General features: G+C 39.5%; 1 protein-coding gene across 1 annotated transcript in view; it reads left to right on the forward strand.

Annotated features, from left to right (window-relative positions):
• The window catches only part of SPATA17 (spermatogenesis associated 17), an 83,075-nt gene that overhangs the window by 54,981 nt on the left and 4,577 nt on the right, over positions 1 to 23,517 (forward strand). Inside the window, exon 9 of the mRNA XM_090263366.1 lies at positions 3,352 to 3,487. Coding sequence (XP_090119492.1) covers positions 3,352 to 3,487 — 136 coding nt within the window. The remainder of the gene's footprint in view (positions 1 to 3,351; positions 3,488 to 23,517) is intronic.

Here is a 23,517-nt window from a genome sequence, read left to right on the forward strand (position 1 = left end):
TCAGGGAACATTCACAGAACATTGAGAAGACCATCTTGGCAGAAATTATTTTATGTGAGAGGCAATAGAAAGACAAAATGGGCAAAGCTTCGAGGCCAAGGATTGGAGGGCTTATCGGCAGATGATGGAGAGTTATCTAAGGCTTTTGAGAAAGAGGCTGTTATAAAAAATATGAATTTGTTGGTTGTGAGACAGCTATATTTCAGAAGAAACACGCTGGAGGCAAGGGAACCCGTCAGGAGGATAGCGCAGTGATTTCGGTGAAAGGTAGTGGCATGGAGCTGAGATGCTGGCAGGATTCACCATCCTCTCTCCCTCTTTACTTTCTTATTTCTGTAATTTCCTCTTTCCATAACCGCTTTTATCGCTTCTGTTGGAAAGACTTCAACCACACCTCGAGGCCCGTGGTCTCCATTCTCTAAATCTCTAAGGTCTTGCTCTTACGTCCCAGATTTATATTTTCAGCTGTCATCTTTGCTTGCGTCTCTACTGGACGTCCGAGGCCTTCCCCTCACCTTTTTGTTTTCAAGCACCTTTGCCAGAGCAGCACTGCTGGGCGCCCGCGTTCTGCCCCCAGGAATTCGGGGCGGTGAAACGAGAGACATCCTGTAAACATTCGGCGACCAAACAGTCACAGAAGCTGTTTTATCAGCTCCCCATTTGATGGCGTGGGTGAAAAGCATTCAGTACCAACGAATCTTATACGTAGGCCCTCATTTCCCGCACATTTGCCAGCTAACTCACGCAGAAGCCTTGGTAAATAGTAGCTTACCCATTCTTAAGCCTTTTCCATATTTTTCTAATCAAGTCTCATTTCATAGGGCATAAGAAAAGTTAAGAAGTGAGATCCTCAATAACAGTTTTTTAAAAGGGCATGTGGAAGAGTGTGGTGTACAGAGGTCAGATCCACGTCTGCCTGTCGCGGAAGAATAGTGGTGGGGAGACCGAACACACCCCCAAACTTTTTCAGAAGAATAGTGGTGGGGAGACCGAACACACCCCCAAACTTTTTCTGACTTCTTCAAAACACTTGTGATTTTTCAAACACTTCAGGCCTTTGCAATTTGCATATGTTCTGAAGTGCTATTGTGTTATGATAAATAGGGATTATCATATATTTTCAGAGTGTTTTCTTAACGATCCAACTTTTATTTGTAACTCTTCCGTTTCTTTTAATTACGGGCACAGTGTGCAACACTTATTAATCAGCAGGGCCTTTTTAAGTTAAAATACTAGATTAGCTAACCCCATTAACACGGGGCGCTCCGAACCAGCGGTGACAACGGAGAGCTGGTCGCTGGGCCTACCGTATTACGCACGGGGTGCTCTGGGGCACGGGTAAGCGTGATTGCCCGCTTTTGATCCACTCCGCCGCTGCCTTTCCCAGCTAATTTCCAGTGGAAATTTACAAAGCGCTGCCTTCATTTTTCCAGCTTAATTTTTCTAATGAAGTTCTGGTGCTTTATAACACCGGGGATACAGATAATAAGCTTGTGTATAATTAAGAAGTTCTAGAAAAGTGTCTACAAAAGAGCCCTGTATTGCTTCGGCTGCGCAGTGAAGTCCTCGCTCCCTTTTTGTCCACCGTTTCCTTGAAAATCGATGTTTTCTTTTTAAATAAATGGCCACAGAATGCTGGAATGTTGCTGTCGTAGACCTCTCAGTGTCAAGAAGTTTAAGATTGATAGTATCGACATAATGGGCAACTTGGAATACTTCCAGTGATACACCTGAGAATGTTACATATGCATTCATTGCGTGCAATCTGACAAGTCCTAAAAGGACACTTTTTGTCTTTTGAGTTAGATTTTTATCCTTTTCTAAGCACTCTTCCCAAAGTGATGCCCAACATATGCTAACTACAGGTTTGCACTTGACTTCCGGTCCATTTCTGAGGCCTGTGGATTTGTTGTTGTTGTTGAGAAAGACGGGCGTTTTGTGCCATCCTTATACTGGTGTAGCATCTGTACACCCCGGAGTGTGCTGTTTCAATTCCAGGGTCAAAAGCGGGGGTCCGAAGAGACTGGAAGGCTGAACAGGAGTTCGCTGGGCAGGGCGCAGAGCGGCACAGGGCGGTGGTCTGGGCAGGGCCACGTCCGGTGCCAAGGGGCGCAGTTCACGGGGCTTTCTGTTCGCTGCCCGGGGTGTCCTGAGAAGAGTAGCTCATCCGTTTGGCGCCACGGGCTAAGTGGCAGCAGTGAGATGGAAGGTGTAGGTGGAGCCAGAGAATGAAGGGCTCCACGAGAAAGGATTTGCACTTGACCCTACGGACACAGTGTCAATCACCAGTGCTTGGATCCCTGAAAAAGAGCAGATCGTTTAGAAATACCCCCTTAGTAGCCATGTTCATGGTGAAGGAATGGGGGTCACCGGTGACAGAGAGCAGTCAGGAGACTGTTCCCGTGGGTCAGAGGGAAGCAGACTTGCCCAGGAGCAAGGACATGCAGGGGGTTTGGGGGAGGGATCCAGACCATTGGCCAGGTTACACTCACAACAGAGACCAGCCGTGGGTCTCCTAGGAAAGCTTCCATGGGTCTCAGCAGCTGGGGTTTGATGCTGATCTCAGTGTTACTAATACTTAAAAGTACGACGATGACCACGGTGAGCGCTACGCCAACAAGCTCCTTCTACTTCTCCCCCACTCCTCGCACCCCGTCACTTACTGGACGCTTACCCTCTCTCCTGCATGGTGGCCCTGATGTGCATGAAGTTCGTTCTTTACCACAGCGCTACGTGGCAGTAAAATCTCATGGAGATCCAGTATCTTGCCTGAGGGAGCCCAGTCCAGCCACCAGGGCAAAGCCGAGACGTTCGGGCAGGTCTGGCTCACTCAACAGCCCCATTATTCATACCCGCCACCCACCATGCCCCCGTCTCAGCTGTACGTTAAGATCTGAAGACGGCCCATTTCAGTGAGCATCGCCTATCCTGGGCATCCTTTGCATCTTGGGACACTGTTTTATTTTTCTTCAAAAGTTTATTTTTTATTGTACTTTTCCCCTTTGGGACAGCATTTTAAAGGCAAGAACATTTGTGCTCACATGATGCGTTTGGGATTATTTGGTGTCATTAATTAATACGTCTATTATTGAACTTTTTCTGTATGCACACAGTATTCAAGACTCAAGGATTCCTTGGTGAGCTTTAGCATCTCCACCTGCAGGATGAGAAACGAGGGTCCCCAGAAGCTAGTAACAGTGACAGTCAGTGACAGGCTGACGTGTGAGTTGGTCCTACGACCCCAAGGCCACGTGTTATTTTCACTCTACTCAACTACTTCTCTCAGGTTTTATTTTTTAATCAAATGTCCCCAGAAATCAAATTAAGAATCTCACCTTAATGTTCTTCCAGGTTTTTGCCCTTCTCTTCCTACCATAAGAATAAAAAGTATTTCCCATCAATACATTTATCAAGCAAGTATGGTTCCACTCCTTACGGATGTCAACGTTTCAGAGATGAAGATCCCAAGAAATGGATCAGTGGCAAGGTGAGTTAATGCAACGATTAAAAAATTGGTGTCCCTGCCCTGGCTGCTGTGGCTCAGTGGATTGAGCGTCAGCCTGCAAGCCAAGTGTCGCTGGTTCGATTCCCAGTCAGAGCACATGACTAGGTTGCACGTCAGGTCCCCAGTTGGAGGTGTGAGTGAGAGGCAACCACACAGTGATGTTTCTCTCCCTCTCTTTCTCCTTTCCCCTCTCTCTAAAGATAAAGTAAATAAACAAACAAATAATTTTTTAAAAAATGGTGTCCCTTTTAAAAGGCTAAAACTAGACACCGACTACAGCAAATATATTCTCATTACAGTGAATACCTTCTTGGTTACAAAATTGTTTTTAGCTAGTTTATATAAAGATGGTGCTGCTGATCTATTTTGCTAAGAGATTACTCTTTCTGTAATCACATTCACATGAAATTGATTAATATAGCAAATATTTTAAAATATTTCTGCCTTATTTTTAGTATTATTAATATGAAGCACACAACACAAACATCACAATGTCAGCAAATTGAGAGCAAATAATACTATTTTCTACTGAAAGGATAAAAATCATAATGAAAAATAACATGTCATTTTTCTTGAAAGTATAGAAGTCAATAATTAAATGATGTATATTTTATATAACATATTTCTTTGATCTATTTATGAAATGCCTGAGTTAAATTGTTTGATTCTAGCTCTGTGTTAAATGGTCATACTTTTTAAGTGCAGGTATCTACTTTGTATTTATAAATTCTTCTTGTGCTGATTTAAATGTTTAAAACAGAAATGAAACTTAATAAGGGGAATGTACTAGTCACTATTAATTTAATCTATTCGGGTAGATCTAAGAGAATTGGACAATTTAAAAATTCAGTATACTAAAAACATTTCTTTTGGTTGTCAAAACATTTACGTACGTTCATATTAACCAAAGCATAAATGATAGCCTAAGCCCTTTATCTTAATTGGAATTAGTTTTCACATTCACTTTAGACAACTGACTTTAATGGAACAATTTATGCTTTCCCTTGTTTGCAAAGTTCAGGAAGTAACTTCTAAGATGGTTCATGTTAACAGAGCCTTTCCTCACCAGCCTTATTAGAAGTGAATTACTTGAGTAGAACAGCTCCTTTTTTTTTTTTTTCCACATGCATTTTGGCCCTAAACAATATTTGATAAGCTACAAAGCATAAAAATATCTACTACTGCAAAGAATTAATTTAGAGAACCTAAGCATATTGCACAGAACATAAAGTTGACCTTTACCGTCTGCAGCTTTTGGAATGGAGTGGGATGTGGAACATATCAGAGGTTTAATGTGGCACATCGCTGTCTGCAGAGACTAGGGTGGGACTGTGACCGCTTGCCCATTGCCACCGGTGATTGAATCTGCTGTCACCAGGATCCTGGTCGTAATGAACATTCAGCTTAACGACCGTGATTAAGATTATCATAATTGATGTGCCTGTGCAGTGTGTGGGGATCATTAGGGCTGAATTGTACAGCAGGGCAACATGCCTCAGTTAGGGGTAATTTTACTTTTATGCTTTGATTGGGATAAAATGCGCCATTCTATTTCAACAGACCAGCTTTGTATAATTTTAAGAATCTTCCTGTGCGTGCTGATTGATGATTGTGCACTTGCTGAAAAGCACCCCTTTACAGTTGTTTGTTTTGTGTTGTTTCATTTCATTAGTAAATGTAAACACTTAAATAATTAGGTGTAATTGAGGGAAAATACTTCGCTTATGAGGATGGCCTGCAATAATCAAATATTCAGTGAAAGGGCTTTTTCTCTTTTTCTTTCTCACAATACATCAGGGACTGAAATTCTTCAGTTTGCTTCCTTTTATTACTCTTGTGTCAGACTTCTTGAGGTCAGTAGGCTTCCAGAAAAGTATAAGTTTATATAATTTATATTATACATCTGTAGGTGCATATAGTATGTGTATCTACTCTATCTAGTTTATTATGTACTCCAGAAAATTGGAAAGAGTCAAATATTGTTATATTGTTTATTGAAATAATATCTAACCTATAGATTTTTTTAAATGTGTCATGTTGAGATCATATGTTTACATGACCTTTGCTTTTTAATCACTGTCTTGTTTCTGATAGATTTATTACATTGTGTAGTAATTTTCAGTTATAGTTTTAAAAGTGGCTTCGAGAGTTTCTGATTTGAATTTAACTTATAAATGAAAATAGTATGTGTAATGATGTATCCAAGATTTTCAGTAGATTACATCAGACTATAAGTATTAACATGGCTCAATTTGCATTTGAGTCTAAAATATTACATTTGAGTTATGAGCAAACAAGGGAATGCATTTTTATAAGGCACAGTAAGCCATTTAAAAAATTATTTTGTAACTGAAATAAAGTCTGAGATTGAGTCATCTGTCCATCAGATTATTAATAACTGTTCAGCTCTAAAAAGACTATGGCAAACATTTCCTTCTGAAGTCTGCACATCTGACTTTACCCATGGTAGGATGTAGGATGCTTGCCCAAAATGTAGGACAGGATCTCCGTTTGACAGCAAGAGGTTTTATAGCTTGCCTATAAAATTTTCCCTCTGAAAGTTTTGATACCCAATGTGGTTCTTGAACTTTATGAAGTTTTTCGTGAAGCTTGCCTCTGAAAATTCAACATCGGCTCATCTTCTCTGCATGGTTGCTAATCCAGAAGAACAAGTTAAATTCTTCATCTGACCGAAGTATGGAATATGTTGTCTTCTCTTCTCTGCAGTTAAGCCTCGTTGTTCCTGCTGCTGCTATTGTTGGAAGCTCGTTAATGTATCAGTGGGGACGTCCGGGTCCTATCTCCATGTACGGGTCATAGCCTTTGTTTCTTCCTGGTAATCCTGACCTGACTTGACAAAAGGCAAGGTTTACCAGAATCAAGAGCCCCAAATGACTAGAAATGTAACTACAAAATCGACTTGATCTCTTAGGAAGAGGCTGGCTTTGCTCTTAAGGAATCATGGGAGTATTTGAAGCATTAGAAGGATACAGGAGTTAGCATTACCACTACCTGCTCTTTCTTATTGTCACTACGTCCAGAGCTTTGGCGAGGAGAATTCCATGGGGTATTTGTGTGTCCTTTGGGTGCACTCCTTTCAGTCGGTTAGGAATCACATTTGAACACTCCATGATGAACATTCTTATGTGTATGTCTTTGCCCTAATTCCTGAGAGATAAATCTCTGAGTCAGGGCTATGAAGGTTAGTTTTAGGTGTCAAATTGACTGGGATACAGTATTAGAATTGACGGTAGTTTGTTGTAGAAGCCTGGCAGTAAATTTGAAGAGGTGCAAATTAATACTAGAAGTATTAAGAATACAAGCACAGGGTGGGGCAAATGTAGGTTGACAGTTGTTCCTATGGAAAATAACACAATAATAAATAAATGATAATACAAAAATAAGCTCTGTTTCACATACCTGTAAACCTACGTTTGCCTCACTCTGTAATATGAAAACTTGAAAATTCACTGCATATGATGGTGTGAGAAAGAAGGAGGTTCACTGATTGCTCCTAAGTTTCTGCATGGGGCAAACCGAACTTATAGGACACTATTCATTGAGCTCGGGAAAAGCAGAGGGCCAGAATTTGGGAGGAATTGTAGGGAAGGGTTCCTGAGTTCTATCTTGGACATGTCTGAGCGTGCGATGACTTTGCTTTATATGGGTAGGGAGGTCAAATAGCTGAATATTCAAATCTGTTGCTTGGAACAACAGTCTTGACCAGAGTATATTTGGTCCATAATTAAAATTTGGTACATTGGAGCTATAAATAATATGCATGGAAACTGTGAAAGTGAAAAATAGCCACGAGTGAAGACAGAGACAGGAGGGAGGAGAGCTAGCGTTTTGGAAGAAGGCTAATATCTCAGGACCGTTTGGAATCGGATGAGCCCATAAAAAAGGCAGGTCAGTGGAAGAAAACCGAGAGAAGACGCTTCTGGAAGGAGTCGAGGGAAGACTACACAGCACCCAGAAAGGGCTGATGAGCCGCGGGAAACGAGGCGGGAGAGGAAGCGCCGTGGGGTGCGGTCTGGGAGAGTCCCTGCGACTGGGCAAAATGAAAGTCGTCGCCTACTTGGCAAGAGCTGGCGCAATGACGGTGTGGGAAACTGAGCCAGGCGGGAGAGGATGGGAGAGAGAGTGGACAAAAGGGGGAGAGGGCAATATATCGAATGTAGACAATAATCCGAATCAGCTTGGCTCTGAAAGGGGGAAGAGGAACCAACAGGGCCACACCTGTGGGCAGATACATGGGAAAGTGATTTTTTTTTTTTAATGGCAGAACTTTTTATTTGCCCTTTTTATGGTCTTAAAATGTTTTATTGTGGGTTTTTATGCCATGGGACTTTATGTGTGGGAAGTCTTTGAAATCTGATTTGAAGTACATTTTTTCAGAGAAGGTTTTTGGTTTGATGTCCAAACATATATGAGTACGTGGTTAGGAACTCGTAAGAAATCCTTTTTTTTTTTTTTTTTTTTTAACACGTCTCCTCTCAACCCAGAACTGAGAGAATGAGATACGCACACATGTATGTTCAGGTCTCTGTATTGGATCTTTTACTGTTTCTCATTCGCTTGCTGAGAACGTCGGTTTTCAGGGGTGCTGGTTTTTTAACCCCCGTAATGGGTATCCACCTATTAACCACCTGCCACCTCACACCCGGGCACTGGGACTCCATACATAAGTACTTGGGATGGTATATTTTGCTCACTTATAATGATATCCTAAATCTCTAATGCTCTCTGTATCTATCACTTAAAATGTATCATTAGCTTTGTTTTTATGTAATAACATTATAATAAAAGTTATTTAGAAAGTAATAATATAATCACATTAATAAATTGACCAAGTTCAAGATGATTAAAAGATTAATTCACTTTATTAATTTCAATTTACTGCCATACTACAGTTTTCTATTATAAAAATTAAATATTGAAATTCAAACATGTCAAACATCTAACTTGTGTTACTTTTGGTGCAAATATGGGAAAGCTTGCCATTAAGTCAAATTTTAATTTATATATAACATTTTATATCCTTTTGTATCATTCAGTTGATTTTATAGCAGAATATAAAAACAGTGCTTTAAAAATTATTTTTGGTAAGTTTCCAAGTTGGTACTTAAAACTTTTAAAACTCTTGCAAAAAGGCAAAGGAAGCCAGTAGTGACACAGGCCGTAAAAATGACAGACAAGTCAGACACTTCTCCGTACTTGGCATCACCTCGTCGCCTGGCGTCACTCTACATAACGTGCGCCAGGAAGTGCCCACGACCCCACCCACCTCTTCACACGCCGAGCTTCCAGCTTGAGAACGCGTGAAGAAGTTGTTCCATTGTGAAAATTAATATTGGGAATTTAATTTCACATACATGAATATCTTCCAAATTATGCCTAAATGCAGTATCTCCTCTTAAAGGCATTCTTTACAGAGTTGTTTCGCTAAACACTTATATTCATCTTATTAAGATGCTTGAAGCCATATCACCAGACTGTTTTTGAGAATGCTACAATTTATAACTTCTGCTATATAAGTGGCAGATTGATAATCATGTTATTAACCCTGGGTTAATTTACAAGTTACTTTTAAGGTTATAAACTATAAGGAAAATTTAAATCTGCTGACATGTTAAAAGTTTAACAAATGTGAAATATCAGATAACTAAACAGCGATAACTTGATCTAAGCAGCAATTGACTTTAAGGACATTGATTAAGTACTTTAAAGGTACAAAAGTTGTCAAGATATTTCACGATGTTGGCTGTAAGGATACAAATATTGACCTTAGCTTCTTATTAAATCTATTCCAAGAGTTATTTGCAAAGAGTTTGCTCACCACAATTGGAATATTTAATAAAATCTAATTTTCCTCCTCTGTAATTCCTCAGTTGAAAAATGTGGTCCCTTGATGATGAGCTAGGGCTTTGAAGAATAAATGGGTTTTAAAGAGAAAATTAGATGGCACTTATTACGCTGTCTAACTAGCAGTGCATTGCCATTTGTCTGCTGTATTACAAATCTCTTGCTCTGTCTTCCTCATTGAATTGTGTCACTTGCCTGGAAGCAGCACTGGAGGAAAACAACCTTCCTGAATTACTCTTTCGATGGATTTCTTTGCTTATTCCAGAGACGGCTCGCACTGATTATGCTCAGTGCAGAGCTCGCCTCCTCCCTGACACCCAGGGCCTTCCAGATTCCTTCCATCCGTAGTCACTTGCTTGTGCCAAATACGAGGAGACAGACTCCTTGCCTCCCTCCTTCCTTTGGAAAGCTTTTCCTAATGCGATCCCATCTCCCAAGTGAAGTTATGTACACAGCTGGTGAGTTTAGTATTAAAAAAAATGAAATGCTGATATACAACTCACATCCGGGTCCAAAATTAATTTTTCTCAGAGTACATAAAATATAATTTCTGTGTATTCATTCAGTGTTTTATTATCTTAGCTACATAGTCTTCCCGAGTATGTTTTATTATGACTCTCATGACTTGTCATTAGAAGACTGGGCTGAAAGTGTGTCTGTTTAAATTCCTTTGTAGTTCACCAACATAATGCCATGTGTCAGGATGGCATTTTTTGTAGCAACAATGAAGAGCGAATAGCAATTGTCAGATACTGGTTTCCTTCACTTTTACATTCTTGTACTATTTAAGAAAATTGCTTTCATCTCATTTGTCAACATGTTCAGTAGAAGTTCATTTATATTGTTAAAGCCCATAAAACATTTTTAAAAAGTTAAAGCATTTTCTTCAAAATAGTATTTCTTTTTTTTTTTTTAAGAAATAAGTAGAATTTGAAACTATCCCTATTTGGAGCTGAAGCCCTGCTTACTTTTTCTCTGTATGATTTTGGAGACACTGCATATTGTTTTCCTAATTGAATGCAGAAATCATCTGTCATTTTCATGTTGACATTTAATATACATAAATAATGTCCAAAGGGCAGAAGCAATCTAATCTGCAAGGGTGAGCTTACTTTCTAGTTCTAATAGCATAATTAAGGATGTACAAAATATGATATGTAAAATGTATACTCAGTTTGGAAAGTACATTTTCATATTCATGGTTAGTGTGACCTAAATTTCAGAATACAGTAAAAATTCTAAAAATATCCTAGGAAAACAAAGTATGATAGGATATATTAGGTGTGCTTTAGCTAACATATGTACTTATTTCTTTTTACCCCAGAATGGCACTGATAAAGTTTTTCATGCTTTAATTTTCTCTCATCATACAGATCTAGAATAGATGTAAATGCTGGTAATAAAAATAAAGTATCTGAAATTGCATTATTTTTATCAATTGGGAGTTGTTCAAATACCAAATGTTAAGTATTTGATAATCTGTGAAGAAATCATGTATTAATATAAAGTTATCGCTTAGAAGCATTCAAATAATCATTGGTAGATTTAAGTGCTATTTCATATCACTTAGTAGCATTGAAATAATCATTGATTTTTGGTGGCATGCTAATATAAAGCCCACTTTTAAGAAAGCTCCTTTCTACCAGAGGGGAAAAAGTAGCTAAAAACACTGACTCAGTCTAGTATCCCAGAGCAAAGAAAGAAACTTCAAGTTTTTCTTCTTTCCAATATGTATTTTTAAATTTGTGGTAAATAAATACTCATTTTTATCATTATTATATATTGTGACCTCATAGGAGGACAGTGTACTTGTTTTCCTTTGTAAGCATTCTAGTTACTTTTAGACCACATCAACTGAAGTGTAATTTGTGTGTGTGTGTGTGTGTGTGTGTGTGTGTGTGTGTGTGTGATAGTCTACATTATGCTGATTTTCTCTGTGGAAGTGTAGTTAACAAGAGTGGCCTAAGACAGGCTCCTTTCCAAGGGCATGTTTGTTACACAGTTGCGGGCTTGGACTTTGGGGATCGAGACACCCTCCTCCCCGATACAGACTCACTAGATCACTGAGATAAGTCAGTCAACCGCTTTCTTCCTCTTAGGCACGTGGTTTTATTCCCCTTTGCCAGCTCATTTCTTGTACTTATTTTCTGTGGGAGATTTGATTTAAGACACAGAGTGGCAACGTGGGGTTTCAGCTCAAATCAGAAGACTGCCGTTTTTCTTCAGAAATAATGTTAACACTTCAAAATAATAATTTGATACCTCTTTGACATCTGACTCTATAGAGAATCTAATTGAAGATATGAATCTTCTCTGCAGAAAATAAAGGGCAAATATACAAATGCAAAACATCATTTGCATGCCATCAATTATTTTACTGGAAACTAATTTCCTTCAGAAGTAAAATATCAGAATGTTTTTAAAGCTTTTTTTACAATTAATACTCTCAAGTGCTTACTTTATAAAAACATAGAAATGAATCCAAACTTTGTAAGTCAAGGACTTAAGTATATAAAAATAAATTTTGATGAAAACAGTACTATGGTTGCACTTGAATCAGAAGCCTTTTACTATAGCAGGTGCACCTACCTCTGACATTAATTTGATTGCATCATTTTGATCCAATGGCAGCAAATGTAAAAAAATAACAATTTACCAAGGTATGTGGTGTCTAATGGAATTAGAACTCCAATAACTTGTTCTGTCAGATAGCAAAGGTTAGAGTAAGGAAATATAAAAGTCCTCAATGAATCTCCAGGTTGAACTCATATCATTTTGTTTTTCTTTGTCCCTAACCATTAAGGTTATGTGTTTTGGAGTCTGCATTATTGATACAGTTTGTGACTGCAGAGAGCTGTAAATCCATGTTTCACGTTAGGGACGTTGAAGCAGAAGCGAACTTCAGCAGAGATTTCTGCCTCTACAGAAATAAACAAATCGTCATTTTCCACTTCAGCCTGCAAAAGCACTTCCTCCAGAATTAGAGATTTGGTTTAATTATCTTCCTCTAATCGTATTTTCCAACGTAAGAGTTTGTTTCAAAAGATTCATGGCTTTTCAGCACCATGCATAACATGGTTATAGTGCAGTGAATAATAACAGTAAAACTCTTAAGTAATCCCATCTATGAATGAACTCCTTATTCTGTTGTTCTAACCATGGTTCACATTCCTCTTAAGTATTCTGAAACTTCTACTGAAAGTTGACTCCTCATCTTCTGGATTTTTCATTTCATATTCTTCTCTCCTTTTCTCACAAGGATTTTCTGGAAAGGCTCTGGACCTGAGGCTGACTCTTCTAAAGGAGTACACACGCCTCCATTCAGGGGCTTGGGACAGCATCTTTGGCAGTAATTCATGCTAATTTAGAAAGAAATGATCAAGGTGGCTTGTGACACTTTTTCATCAAACAGTAAAACCAGATGTGTTTCTAAAGATTGCAGATACTCTACCTAATCATGAGGCTTTGAGATGTCTCTTCCAATTGAAGTTATGAACAACAAAAAAACTTTCGAACATTTAGAAGACAGGAAAACAGCCTATACTATTTCCAAAAGGTGCTCAGAAATAAGAATTTCTCTATCATGATGATAGTAGGAACGTTCTAGACCAAATCCATGAGGTGGTTGCTCTCAGTTATATCCTGGGGTGTGCTGAAGGAAAATGTTTGTCCTGCCATTTACTCCATAATATACTAGAAAATACCAACTATTTGGGACAGAATAAAGGATTTCTTCTATTTTATTATTCTGTTCTAAGTCACAGATCAACTTCAACATTTATTTTATAGGATATGATTTTCCCTGTATGGTATGTGGCTTCTTCTTTTTGCATTTTGAGGTATTTCCAGACAAAGGCCCTTGGATGGGGCAAATCAGACCTTGATTAATTTCTGACCTGAGGAAATCAGCCACTTTTTGTGACAAGGAGCCCCGTTCTCTCAAGTACTTTCACAAAGGACACAGTTCTCCAGCTGCATTTACTTGATGTTTTCAATGGTAAAATCCCTACTGCCCAAGAAGTTATTTTATAATCTAAGTCTCAAGATTTTTCCTTTTTGTTTTACAATACTTTTAAGTATATTTTATTATGTTGTTACAGTAGTCCCAGTTTTTTCCTTTTGCTCTCCTCTGCCCAAAACCCCCCTTCCTTCCAGCAATCCCACCCCCCTTAGTTCATGTCCATGGCTCCACCCTTTCCTATATTATTCTTAACTCCCCCCCATCTATTTTGTACCAACCAATTATGCTTCTTAGTCCCTGCACCATTTCCCCATTTTCCCCCTTCCCCCTCCCAGCTGGTAACCCTTCAAACGATCCCCATACCTATGATTCTGTTCCTATTCTGGTTTGCTTAGTTGGGTTTTGTTTTTATTTTTGAGATTCAGTTGTTGATAGTTGTGACTTTGTTGTCATTTTAATGTTCATAATTTTGATCTTTTTCTTAAATAAGTCCCTTTAATATTTCATATAATAATGGCTTGGTGATGATGAACTCCTTTAGCTTTGCCTTGTCTTGTAAGCACTTTATCTGCCCTTCCATGCTAAATGATAGCTTTGCTGGATAGAGTCATCTTGGTTGTAAGTCCTTGCTTTTCATCACCTTGAATACTTCTTGCAAGTCCCTTCTTGCCTGCAAAGTTTCTTTTGAGAAATCAGCTTATAGTCTTATAGGCACCCCTTTGTAGGTAACTTTCTGCTTTTCTCTTGCTGCTTTTAAAATTCTCTCTTTATCTTTCACCTTTAGCATTTTTGTGTCTTGGTGTGGTCCTCTTTGGGTCTGGCTTGTTTGGGACCCTCTGTGTGTCCTGGACTTGTATGTCTATTTCCTTCACCAAATCTGGGAAGTTTTCCTTCGTTATTTTCTCACATAAGTTTTCAATTTCTTGCTCTTCCTCTTCTCCATCTGGCATCCCTTTTGTTTGGATGTTGACACATTCAGAGTTGTCCCAGAGGTTCCTAGGCATCTTTTTTTTTTTTTTTTTTTTTCTGTTCTTGTTTCCTCATTCTGTACTGGTTGACTGTTTTTTCTTCCTTATGTTCCAAATCATTGATTTGAACCCAAGTTTCCTTCCCTTCACCATTGGTTTTGTGTGGATTTTCCTTCGTTCCATTTAGCATACCCTTCACTTCTTCTCTTATGTGTTTGCCATACTTCAGTATATCTGTCAAGCCTGTGAGCATCTTTATCACCAGTGATTTGAATTCTACATCTGTTAGGTTGGCTGCCTCCACATCACTTAGTTCTCCCACTGGAATCTTGAGCCATTCCTCCTTTTGTGCCATACATCTGTCTTCTAATCTTGTCGGGCTCCTGTGTTTGTTTGCCTCTGTGTCTTAGATAGAGCTGTTGCACCTGTTATGTTGTAAGGGGCGGAGCCTTAGGGATTGGTCAGGACAGGGTGACCCATTTCACCACGTTGTGGTGCTGTATGTGGGGGAGGGGTCTGAGAGGGTACAATGCTGCTTGTTCGGCACTCGCCCCTTTTCCAGGCACTTCTCCCACTTCTGTATGGGACTGGCACCTCTCTAGCTGCTGCCCTGGCCGTCGTTCCCAGAGTAGGTGGGTCTACAGACATTCTAGGATTATGGGAGCCCTTTAAACAAGCAGACTCTGCTGAGAGACCGGCAGTTTCTGCCTCCACCCCGACCCCCACTGGTCTGCACAGCCAGAAGCAATGAGGCTTGATTTTGCCCGGCGCCGGGACCATGAGCTGCGCGGTCTGGTCTGGTGCTGGGAGCGCTCCCCAGGTGTCCCTCCTGACTTTTTAAAATGTGTGGCTCTTCTTTCTGTGGGCCCACTGCTGCCTCTGCTGCCACCACCAGCACACCACACCCTCTCTGCCCCTCCTACCTGTCTGGGTGAGTATTTCTTCTTTATATCTTTGTTGAACTTCCATGCAGCTCGATTTTCTGGAACTTGTGGTTGTCTCTAGCTTTGAGGTAGTTGTATTCCTTCTTAGTTGTGGAGGGAGACACAGCGTGTCTGTCTAGGCCTCCATATTGGCTGGAAGTCTGTTTTACGATATTGAGCTGAATGATTCAACACATTTTGAATAGTATATAGAACTACAAGAGCCATTTTGGGTCTATCCTTCATTGTTTACAGATTAAATCAAGGATAAACAGTAGAGATGTAAAATTATTGTGGGAAAATCTCATCCGATGAGAAGTAATCTCTGTAATATTTTTGAATAACAAGTGCCGTCACAGATTGTGTAAGAGTAGATTCTCTGTGCCCTTTGCATGGCTGTTTACACTTACAAAAGATGGACGTTTTGGTTCTGAGCATGTTTCTTGAGATTTCAGGGGAAAGCAATTTGATGAGAAGATCGGAAACAACATGGCCAAATTAACCACGGATTCGCCAGATAATTAACTCTGGTCAGTGTGCCAGGCTAATTATGCGTCTGTCATAGGCATTAGTAATACTAAAATTATCTACTAACTATGCTTCGCAGGTACTAAACAGAAGGCTTCCTGCTGGAATATATAATATCTATTTAACTGCTCGAACGTGGAATATATAATATCTGTTTAACTGCTAGAACGTGGGGGATGTTGAAGTGCGTGCTTAGTTAGCAGTTGTTTACTGAGAGGTATGAAAATAATGAAAGTGTTTCCACATGTTGGTAACTAATATGCCCATCCGGGTGTGTGCTGGCTGGAGGTCAGCTGTGATCGGTGTGGGTCTTGTTTTCAATCAGACATGCCCGTAGCCATCCGCACTGTCTTCCTGGCCTGTGTGTGGCTGTTCTCTGTCTCTGTGCCGTGCATGGCTTGCTGATTTCTCAGGTCTTATCTTCACTGATTGTTGGGATTCCTAGAATGATTTGCACTTCATCAGTGTCCATTTGTTAAGAGAGAGAGACTTTGGACCTTGATTGTAGAAGGCTGATTTGGGTTGTGATTGCATCTGTTCACCAGACCCTCTTGTTGTGTGCAATGCCATGGGATCCCAGAATTGCTTTCTTCACTCAGTGACAGAAAAGCCGCTGCCTGAGAAAGAAGCTTGGCTTTCTCTGAATGCGTGTGTGTTGTTCTGTTGTCGCTGCTGAGCATCTGAGACGTGGCTTCTGTCAACTGAAGTGAGCTGGGTGCTATATCCACTGGATTCTGAAGACTTAGTGCCAAAAATAAAGGAACATATTCATATTTTTAGTGATAGTAAGTTACAGTTACTGGGTTAAAATAGTTAATAACCTTACAGTTAATTTCACCTACTTCTCATTATTTCTAACTTGACTGCCAGAAATTAAAACTTTCATATGGCCCCACATTGTAATATTTCCATTGGCCAGTACAGCTCTTAATGATCTATCGCCCAGAACTGAAGGACTTGATTTTGATGAAACCTATGAACAGTTTCCCTCTGGAAACGCAGACAAGCGTTTTCCTCTGATGTGAATGTTTTTTCGCTTTATGCAGTGACTTTGTTTTCTTCTATGCAGCGAATTTGAAAACAGCACTAAGTTCTTCAGCTGTAGCACCTCCCTCAACACATCACTGAGTCACTCCTTCCAGGTTACCCATTACAGATTCAAGAAATGAGCTTTTTTTAAAAAGCATACTTGAAGTTTTGGCCTAACAATAATCTTAATACAAAGAATTAAATAATAGTAAAGCCAAGGGGATTAAAATTAAGAGATTTGTGAAATTTTTAATGACACTGTCTGTAGGTATTTACTATTGATTTTGGATAAGCTTAGCCTGTAGCCAAAGGAGTAAAAGAAATCTCTTTTATTCTAAGAAGATGAAGTAAAACTCCTTTTTCCACCACCCCTTTTAATGAGATTTCATGAATTTGGTCGGCAGCCGTCCGTCTCGAGAGACGATGGTGTAGCTTCTTAAGAGTCTATCTGCACCGCCGAGAATGGCTGTGCAGTCCGACTCGGGAGTGACACGGTATCTGTCTCCTCCCGTGTTGAATCGACATCTTGCGATGACGCTGGAGTGTCCTCTCCAGTGGAGCTGAAGCTACAGAGCCTGGGCAGGGTGATATGGAGCGTCTGCTGTTGCCCATGCAGCAGACCCCCCCTCTCTTCGCAGCTGAAGGATCCAAGGGAAAGACTGAGTCAATACAGCTTGGCTTCAGGTGCACCGCAGGAGTTGCCGGTGTTGACTACAACGTCAAACCGCCTTAGGGACTCCGGCTCCGGATTTTCTGTCGGGGTTTACTCCCTTAGCCTTTCCCCTGAAGAGGTATGCCGCAAGGCAGCGGAGGTTTTTTGGAGTCAGAGTTTTCCTTCTCTGATGTGCCCTGACTGGAAGATCGAACCAGCGACACTTAGCTCGCAGGCCGACGCTCAATCCACTGAGCCAAACCAGCCAGGGTTATGTTGTGGAAAATCAAAGTACTGTATATCCCCTTAATCTAAGCTTAAGATTATATAGCTATATTTATAAATACAGGAGAAATTAATGTAGCTTCAGAGATTGATTAAAACAGGTATTCTTGGAAGATTTTTAAACATTTGAAAGATGCCGCGATCATAGGAATATATGAAACCACTATGATCTACGTAGTTAAGGAAGGAGGCTAGACTTGAAGCAAAGTACATTAACCAAACTTCTCAGTGTTTTAGAAGCTGTTTGAAAATTTTGATATGAATAAATAGGTGTGAGTCTTGGACCCCGCAAACAGGAAGAAAGATCAATCCAGAACACCCTGGATATTAACAGCGACTCTGAGCTCCAATGTGAGGCAGCTTGATTGAGGAGAACAGCGTCTCCCATCTCTCTCTCTTGATGCTCAAAGTAATGCACACAGACAGAGGACGGTCACTGCCCAGCCTCCCATCAGCAATAATTAATCTTTCCGTTAACAGAGGCTAGAAAAGCTCCTCGTCGGCCCCTTCTCAAGTCTGAGGGCTCCTGCTTTTTGATGTTTGCATTCGGAAGAAAATTGTCCCCACCAGTTCTAACAAATTGAAACACCAGGCTAATTATGGCAGCTAATGAAGTGTGTGGAATGGTCACAGCTTGTCGGGAAACTGTTCCTTCAGTTTGGATTAGAGTTTCATCAATCACTTTTTTAAACTGATCCAGAATTGCTGCTGCCCTGTGCTTGGCGTTTTTAATGCTGTTTCTGTAATTGGTTTTTTCCCTTAAGCTTAGACTGTTTCTTGAAATATTGCAGTCTCGGGACAGGACTTGCAAACTCTAGTTTATAAAAAAAAAAAATTTATTATTAGTGATATCAGCTGATCAAGTGGTAGAAAGCTAAGAAAAGGACCACCAAAATAAAATTTGATGTACTGTTTCAATCCTGCTAACGGGAGCTGAAAAGCGTATTCGCGTATACCAGTATATTTTTCAAATGCAGGGATAATACGACATAGGATAATCACAGTTGGTGGTTAGTGACGAAAATCCCTGCCAGGGTTCCCGTGAAATAAATAGGTGGATGGTAGTTTATTGTTAGAGGAGGACAGCTCCCCATTTATCATTCAACATAGTTTTGTAAGATGCTCCGTTTTTGCATTGAGCCAAACATCTGGAAACAGTGAGACCAAAATTCTCTATAGCCTCAGGTAAATCACTGTATAAACCTGAATTCAGCTCAGAAAACCTGGTTCAAAAGCTTTTATCTTATCTAAAAAAGGGACCCAGCCATTTTGCAGACATGACGGCAATTTCTAAGTAAATCGTATTTTCAATGGTAAGAGTTCGTCCCTGACAGCTGGGCGCAGAACACGCACGGCGTGCAGAGCACCGTCTCGGTGTGTAAGGCACGGCAGCGGAGCACGCGTTACGTTCCACCTGGTGGTCTGTGTCATTGAGAGTCAGCACGAGCCCCACGCACTTGCCCCCATTCCCTGGTTCTCCAACACTAATCCCGGGCGAGAGAGGAACATGCACCGTCCTCTGCCCGAAGCGCCCGGCGCGCCCGGCGTTCGCGTGCCGGTCCCGATGGGACACCTGACCTCTGGCTCGGTTTCAGCAGCTCTGCCATTTTGTGTTTTCCACTCATTATCCCGAACTCTCCGGAGGAATTTCTCTTGAAAAAATAATGACCAAAAAAATAAATCCGACTTCAATGGTTGTGAGAAAGTAACCAGTAAGTAAGGAGGTTGTCATGACTGCGTATGGTGCCGGGGGTGCTAGAGTTATCGGGGGCATCACCTTGTTAAGTGATGGAAATGTCTAACCTCTCCGCCGGGCACCTGAAACTAATACAGTATTGAATGTCCTCTTTCACTGAATTTTTTTTTTTTTTAAGTTAAGTAACTAAGGCGGAATTTCAGAGCAATTTACTTAGCCTGAGAATGATCTATTTGAAAACTTTGAAAGACCTGCTGGTAGAACTGAGCACCAGGTCCTTTGGCGATAACTTCTTCAGTTCTGCCCACGGAGATGGAGATGCGGTCACTGTCATTGGCAATTTTCCTCCCACGTCCTAAGCCCGTTCTTCCCCAGGCTATTGATGGCAGAGATAGGAAAGCATCTTTCCTAGGTCTCTAAATATAAGATTTCTTGGATGAGAACATTCTTCCTGTAGGCTAATTAACTAGCCCCCGTGATGGATCAGAGCTTAATGGAACGTTGTGTGAGGTTAATACCCACTAAATCACATTAACAGTTTTGAAACTTTGGATAAGCCCTAACCGTGTAGTTGGAGAACAGACAAAACTAATTGAAATACCTTTGCCATTAATTTCCTCGCTCTTGGAACCTAATGGGTTTCTAAAAATATCATTAATGATGACTAACACCTATCTCATAATCTATATTAGCTAAACATATGTCAACATAAAAGATATATAAAATATTAGACATTAATATCCTAAACTACATTGCTAAATAATGTTTGCATGAAAGGATCTACAATTCATATTTTTTTCAGTTTGGCATATTAATATTATATTCAGGATAAAGTAGAGAGTTTTAATGTGGCTTTTCAACATGAAACAGTTCTTATAGTTCTTTTACTTTTCTTAAGGAAGGTGAAGGTATACTTGTCAAAATTTTACTCAGTAACATTGAATGAATCAAGACCATTCTGGTTATTATTTGATAAAAAGAAACTATGAATTACCTATGTAAGGTTTTGATTTGTTTAGAACACTTTTAAGCTATCAAGCTTAATTCAAAGATGTTCTCTATTAATCATTTTTATTAACCTTCATATTGCTAATGGATATAAAGCATACTAATACACAGTAAATGATTTTAGCCTGTATGCCTTAGAGACAAATCTGAACTACTCAGAACTTGCTACTTTTGTACTTGTTCTGTTCTTTCTTATGTTGAATTTATTTTATATTTCTAATAAAAAGGGTTTATTAAATACAATAGTAAATGAAGCAACATTACATGAGCAGTTAACCTGCTTAACAGGTCAAAGTTTCTCAAGTATTTTTAAGTATTTTTTAAAATTTATTTATTGTTTTATTTTTTTTCTATTACAGTTGTCCCACATTTTCCCCCAGTATTTTTAAGTATTAATTGCATGTAATTCATTCACTAAGTATAACATTTTAATGGTTTAGTTTCAAAGTACAATTTAAAAAGAGATATCAACTAATTAGCAGTTATTATATATTCATCATGGTAAGACATACTTGTTTTTTGCTTTGTTTCTGATAAATTCTTATCTGAAGAACAAAAGCGGTATAAGTCAAGACTATACATACACAGTTGAATTTAACTTTATTTGAGTTATTTTTTCCTATATTATGTGACTGTGTCAAACATAGAATTTCAAAGGCCATAACCATTTAAATTCTTCTATTTTTATATCCTCTTAACCTTTAAATAATTTTACATTTTTCAAAAATAACGAATAATGTATTAAATATTGAGATTAAATTCTTATATGTCAGTGCTCTTCAGTTTAACAAGCTTTCATTTATAAAGTTTAAATCAATTAGGAGTTATATTTAAATGTTCTGCAATAAGTTGTGCTCTAAATGGCAACAAATAAATATTTTTTAATATTTTGAATGCGAAAATATTTTACCTACACATGTTTTTGAGTTCAGACTCAGTAAAGTTCAAGCGCATCCATGTATGAAATAGCTTGTCAGGAAATCCTCATTGCTGCCTTGATTTGATTTAGTTTGGGGAAAGGACAGGAGTTCGGGAAAGTAGATAATCGTCTTCAGTAATTTGGGTTCGACTACAGACATTAAGTATTGTGCATAGACTAGTAAATGTGTATGTAATTTTCCCGAAGCTTGTAAAGGGAGTTGGCATTATAAAACACATTAATTTCTGTTGACTAGCTCATCTGCATTTTTATATGTTTTATTATGTAGACTTGCTTATGGGAAGCATTGTTAAAAATGTCAAATGTCAAAAATGAAAGGAAAATGTAAAAAAATAACAAATGAAAATTGATATGTTTAGGTAGTTTATAAAAATGATGAAAAATAAGGCATCAGTTACTGAGAGGAAGGGAGTTAACAAAAGTGTCCAAGAAGAAAGGAAACTTAACCCTTTGTGACAGAATGGATGGACCCGGAGAACCTTATGCAAGCGAAACAAGCCAGTCAAAGACAAGCACCATATGATCTCACTCACATGTGGAACCTAATGAACAAACAGGACTAACCAGCAAAACAGGGACAGACTCATAGATGGAGAGCAGGCTGACAGCTAAGGGAGGGTGGAGGGGGCGGGGGCAGGGACTGAGCAAAAAGCAAAAAGGACTCAGGGACATGGACAATGTGTGGTGATAGCGGGGGGGCGGGGGGGGGGCTCTAAGGGGACTAAATGGTAATGAAAAAAAAAAACACAATAAAAATTAAGTAATTTTAAAAAAGAAAGGAAACTTAAATCTAAGAGGGACAGTACACACTTTGATGTATGAATCATGTCTCTTGTACTTTATTTTTATCAAATAAAAACACATGCATAATGAAAGGAAGTTTAAAGATTTGTAATGCTAAATGCACGCTCCAGACCCACCACTCCCATCTTTCAGGCCAGGTCCTCCTCTGCAGGGACCACCTTCAACTTCATCTTCATCTTCTAGTTAAATTCCAAAGCTGAGCGCTCTGGGCTCAGGGAGAAAGAACAGGAGGGAATTCCGTGAGGTCTGACATGGTACGCTCAGCTGGCTCTTAACATATATTAGGACTTGGGGTTACCACTGTCCCTTCGTTCCGCTGAACATGAGTTTTGTAGATGTTTATAACCCTCTATGTTTTTTTTTGGGGGGGGGGGGTGAGCAGTTCTGAGCGGACAAGGCAGGAAATTACTTGCTCTACCATCTAAAAACTAGAAGTCTTCCCAATGAATAATTTTCAAATACGGGGCTATGTACAACTTTTCTAGAGAGGGTTTTGAAATAACAGTGATATTACCCAAAACATAACACCCAGAACATCGTTTTCATTCTCAAGTCTACCAGAACGTGGTGGTTGGCGGATAGAAGCACAGAAGACCGGGATGGTACCCAAGGGAGCCCGGTCCTCCAGTGGGGAGCCAATGCTGCTGTCAGGGAATCACCGATACAGGACAGAGGGCAAAGGGCCGCGGCACGGGAAACCTGGGCACCGAGCCATCAGGGCAGGAAGATGCCATGCACAGCTGAAGAGAGCACGGCCAGGCGGGGTAGCGTTCTTACGTGAGACGTGCTGTTGGGGAAGGATTTGCACCTGGGAAGAGCGGAATAGATCTTTACTGAGTGTCATTACTCCTGACCAGCTGTGATGCTTTAGCATTTTTCCTACCACTTCTTTTAATGGTTAATATTCTTTTCATCAGTTCAGTGTATCTGCAGCGATCAGTTTCACTCATTCTTGTGTTAGTTTTCCTGAGCAGAATTAACAAAAACATCTCTGTAGAGGAAATTCACCATTCAATGACAGTTACTGATATATCCTATAATTACCAAAAAAAAAACCCTCCTGTGAGAATTCCATCATGTTAATGATGCATGTATATTATCAAGAATTATAAATATTGAGTAATAAAGCTTCAAGTTCACACATTCCCAGATGTTATTTTGGGGCTACCAGATTAGCAATTTTTCAAAAACATAAGCAGTAATTAGAAGTCTTTCATAATTTCTTTCAGAAACAGCATTTGATTTTTAATTCTTTCACTTGAAAAAACTTGTAAGAAAACACTTGTCAGAACTATTGACATTTTTGTAGCTTGACAAAAATTAAGCATAATTAAAATGAAATATTTGTTGCAT

This window comes from Furipterus horrens, unplaced genomic scaffold (genome assembly GCF_987537825.1).
Source record: "Furipterus horrens unplaced genomic scaffold, mFurHor1.1.pri manual_scaffold_15, whole genome shotgun sequence".
In the NCBI taxonomy this organism is placed as follows: domain Eukaryota; kingdom Metazoa; phylum Chordata; class Mammalia; order Chiroptera; family Furipteridae; genus Furipterus; species Furipterus horrens.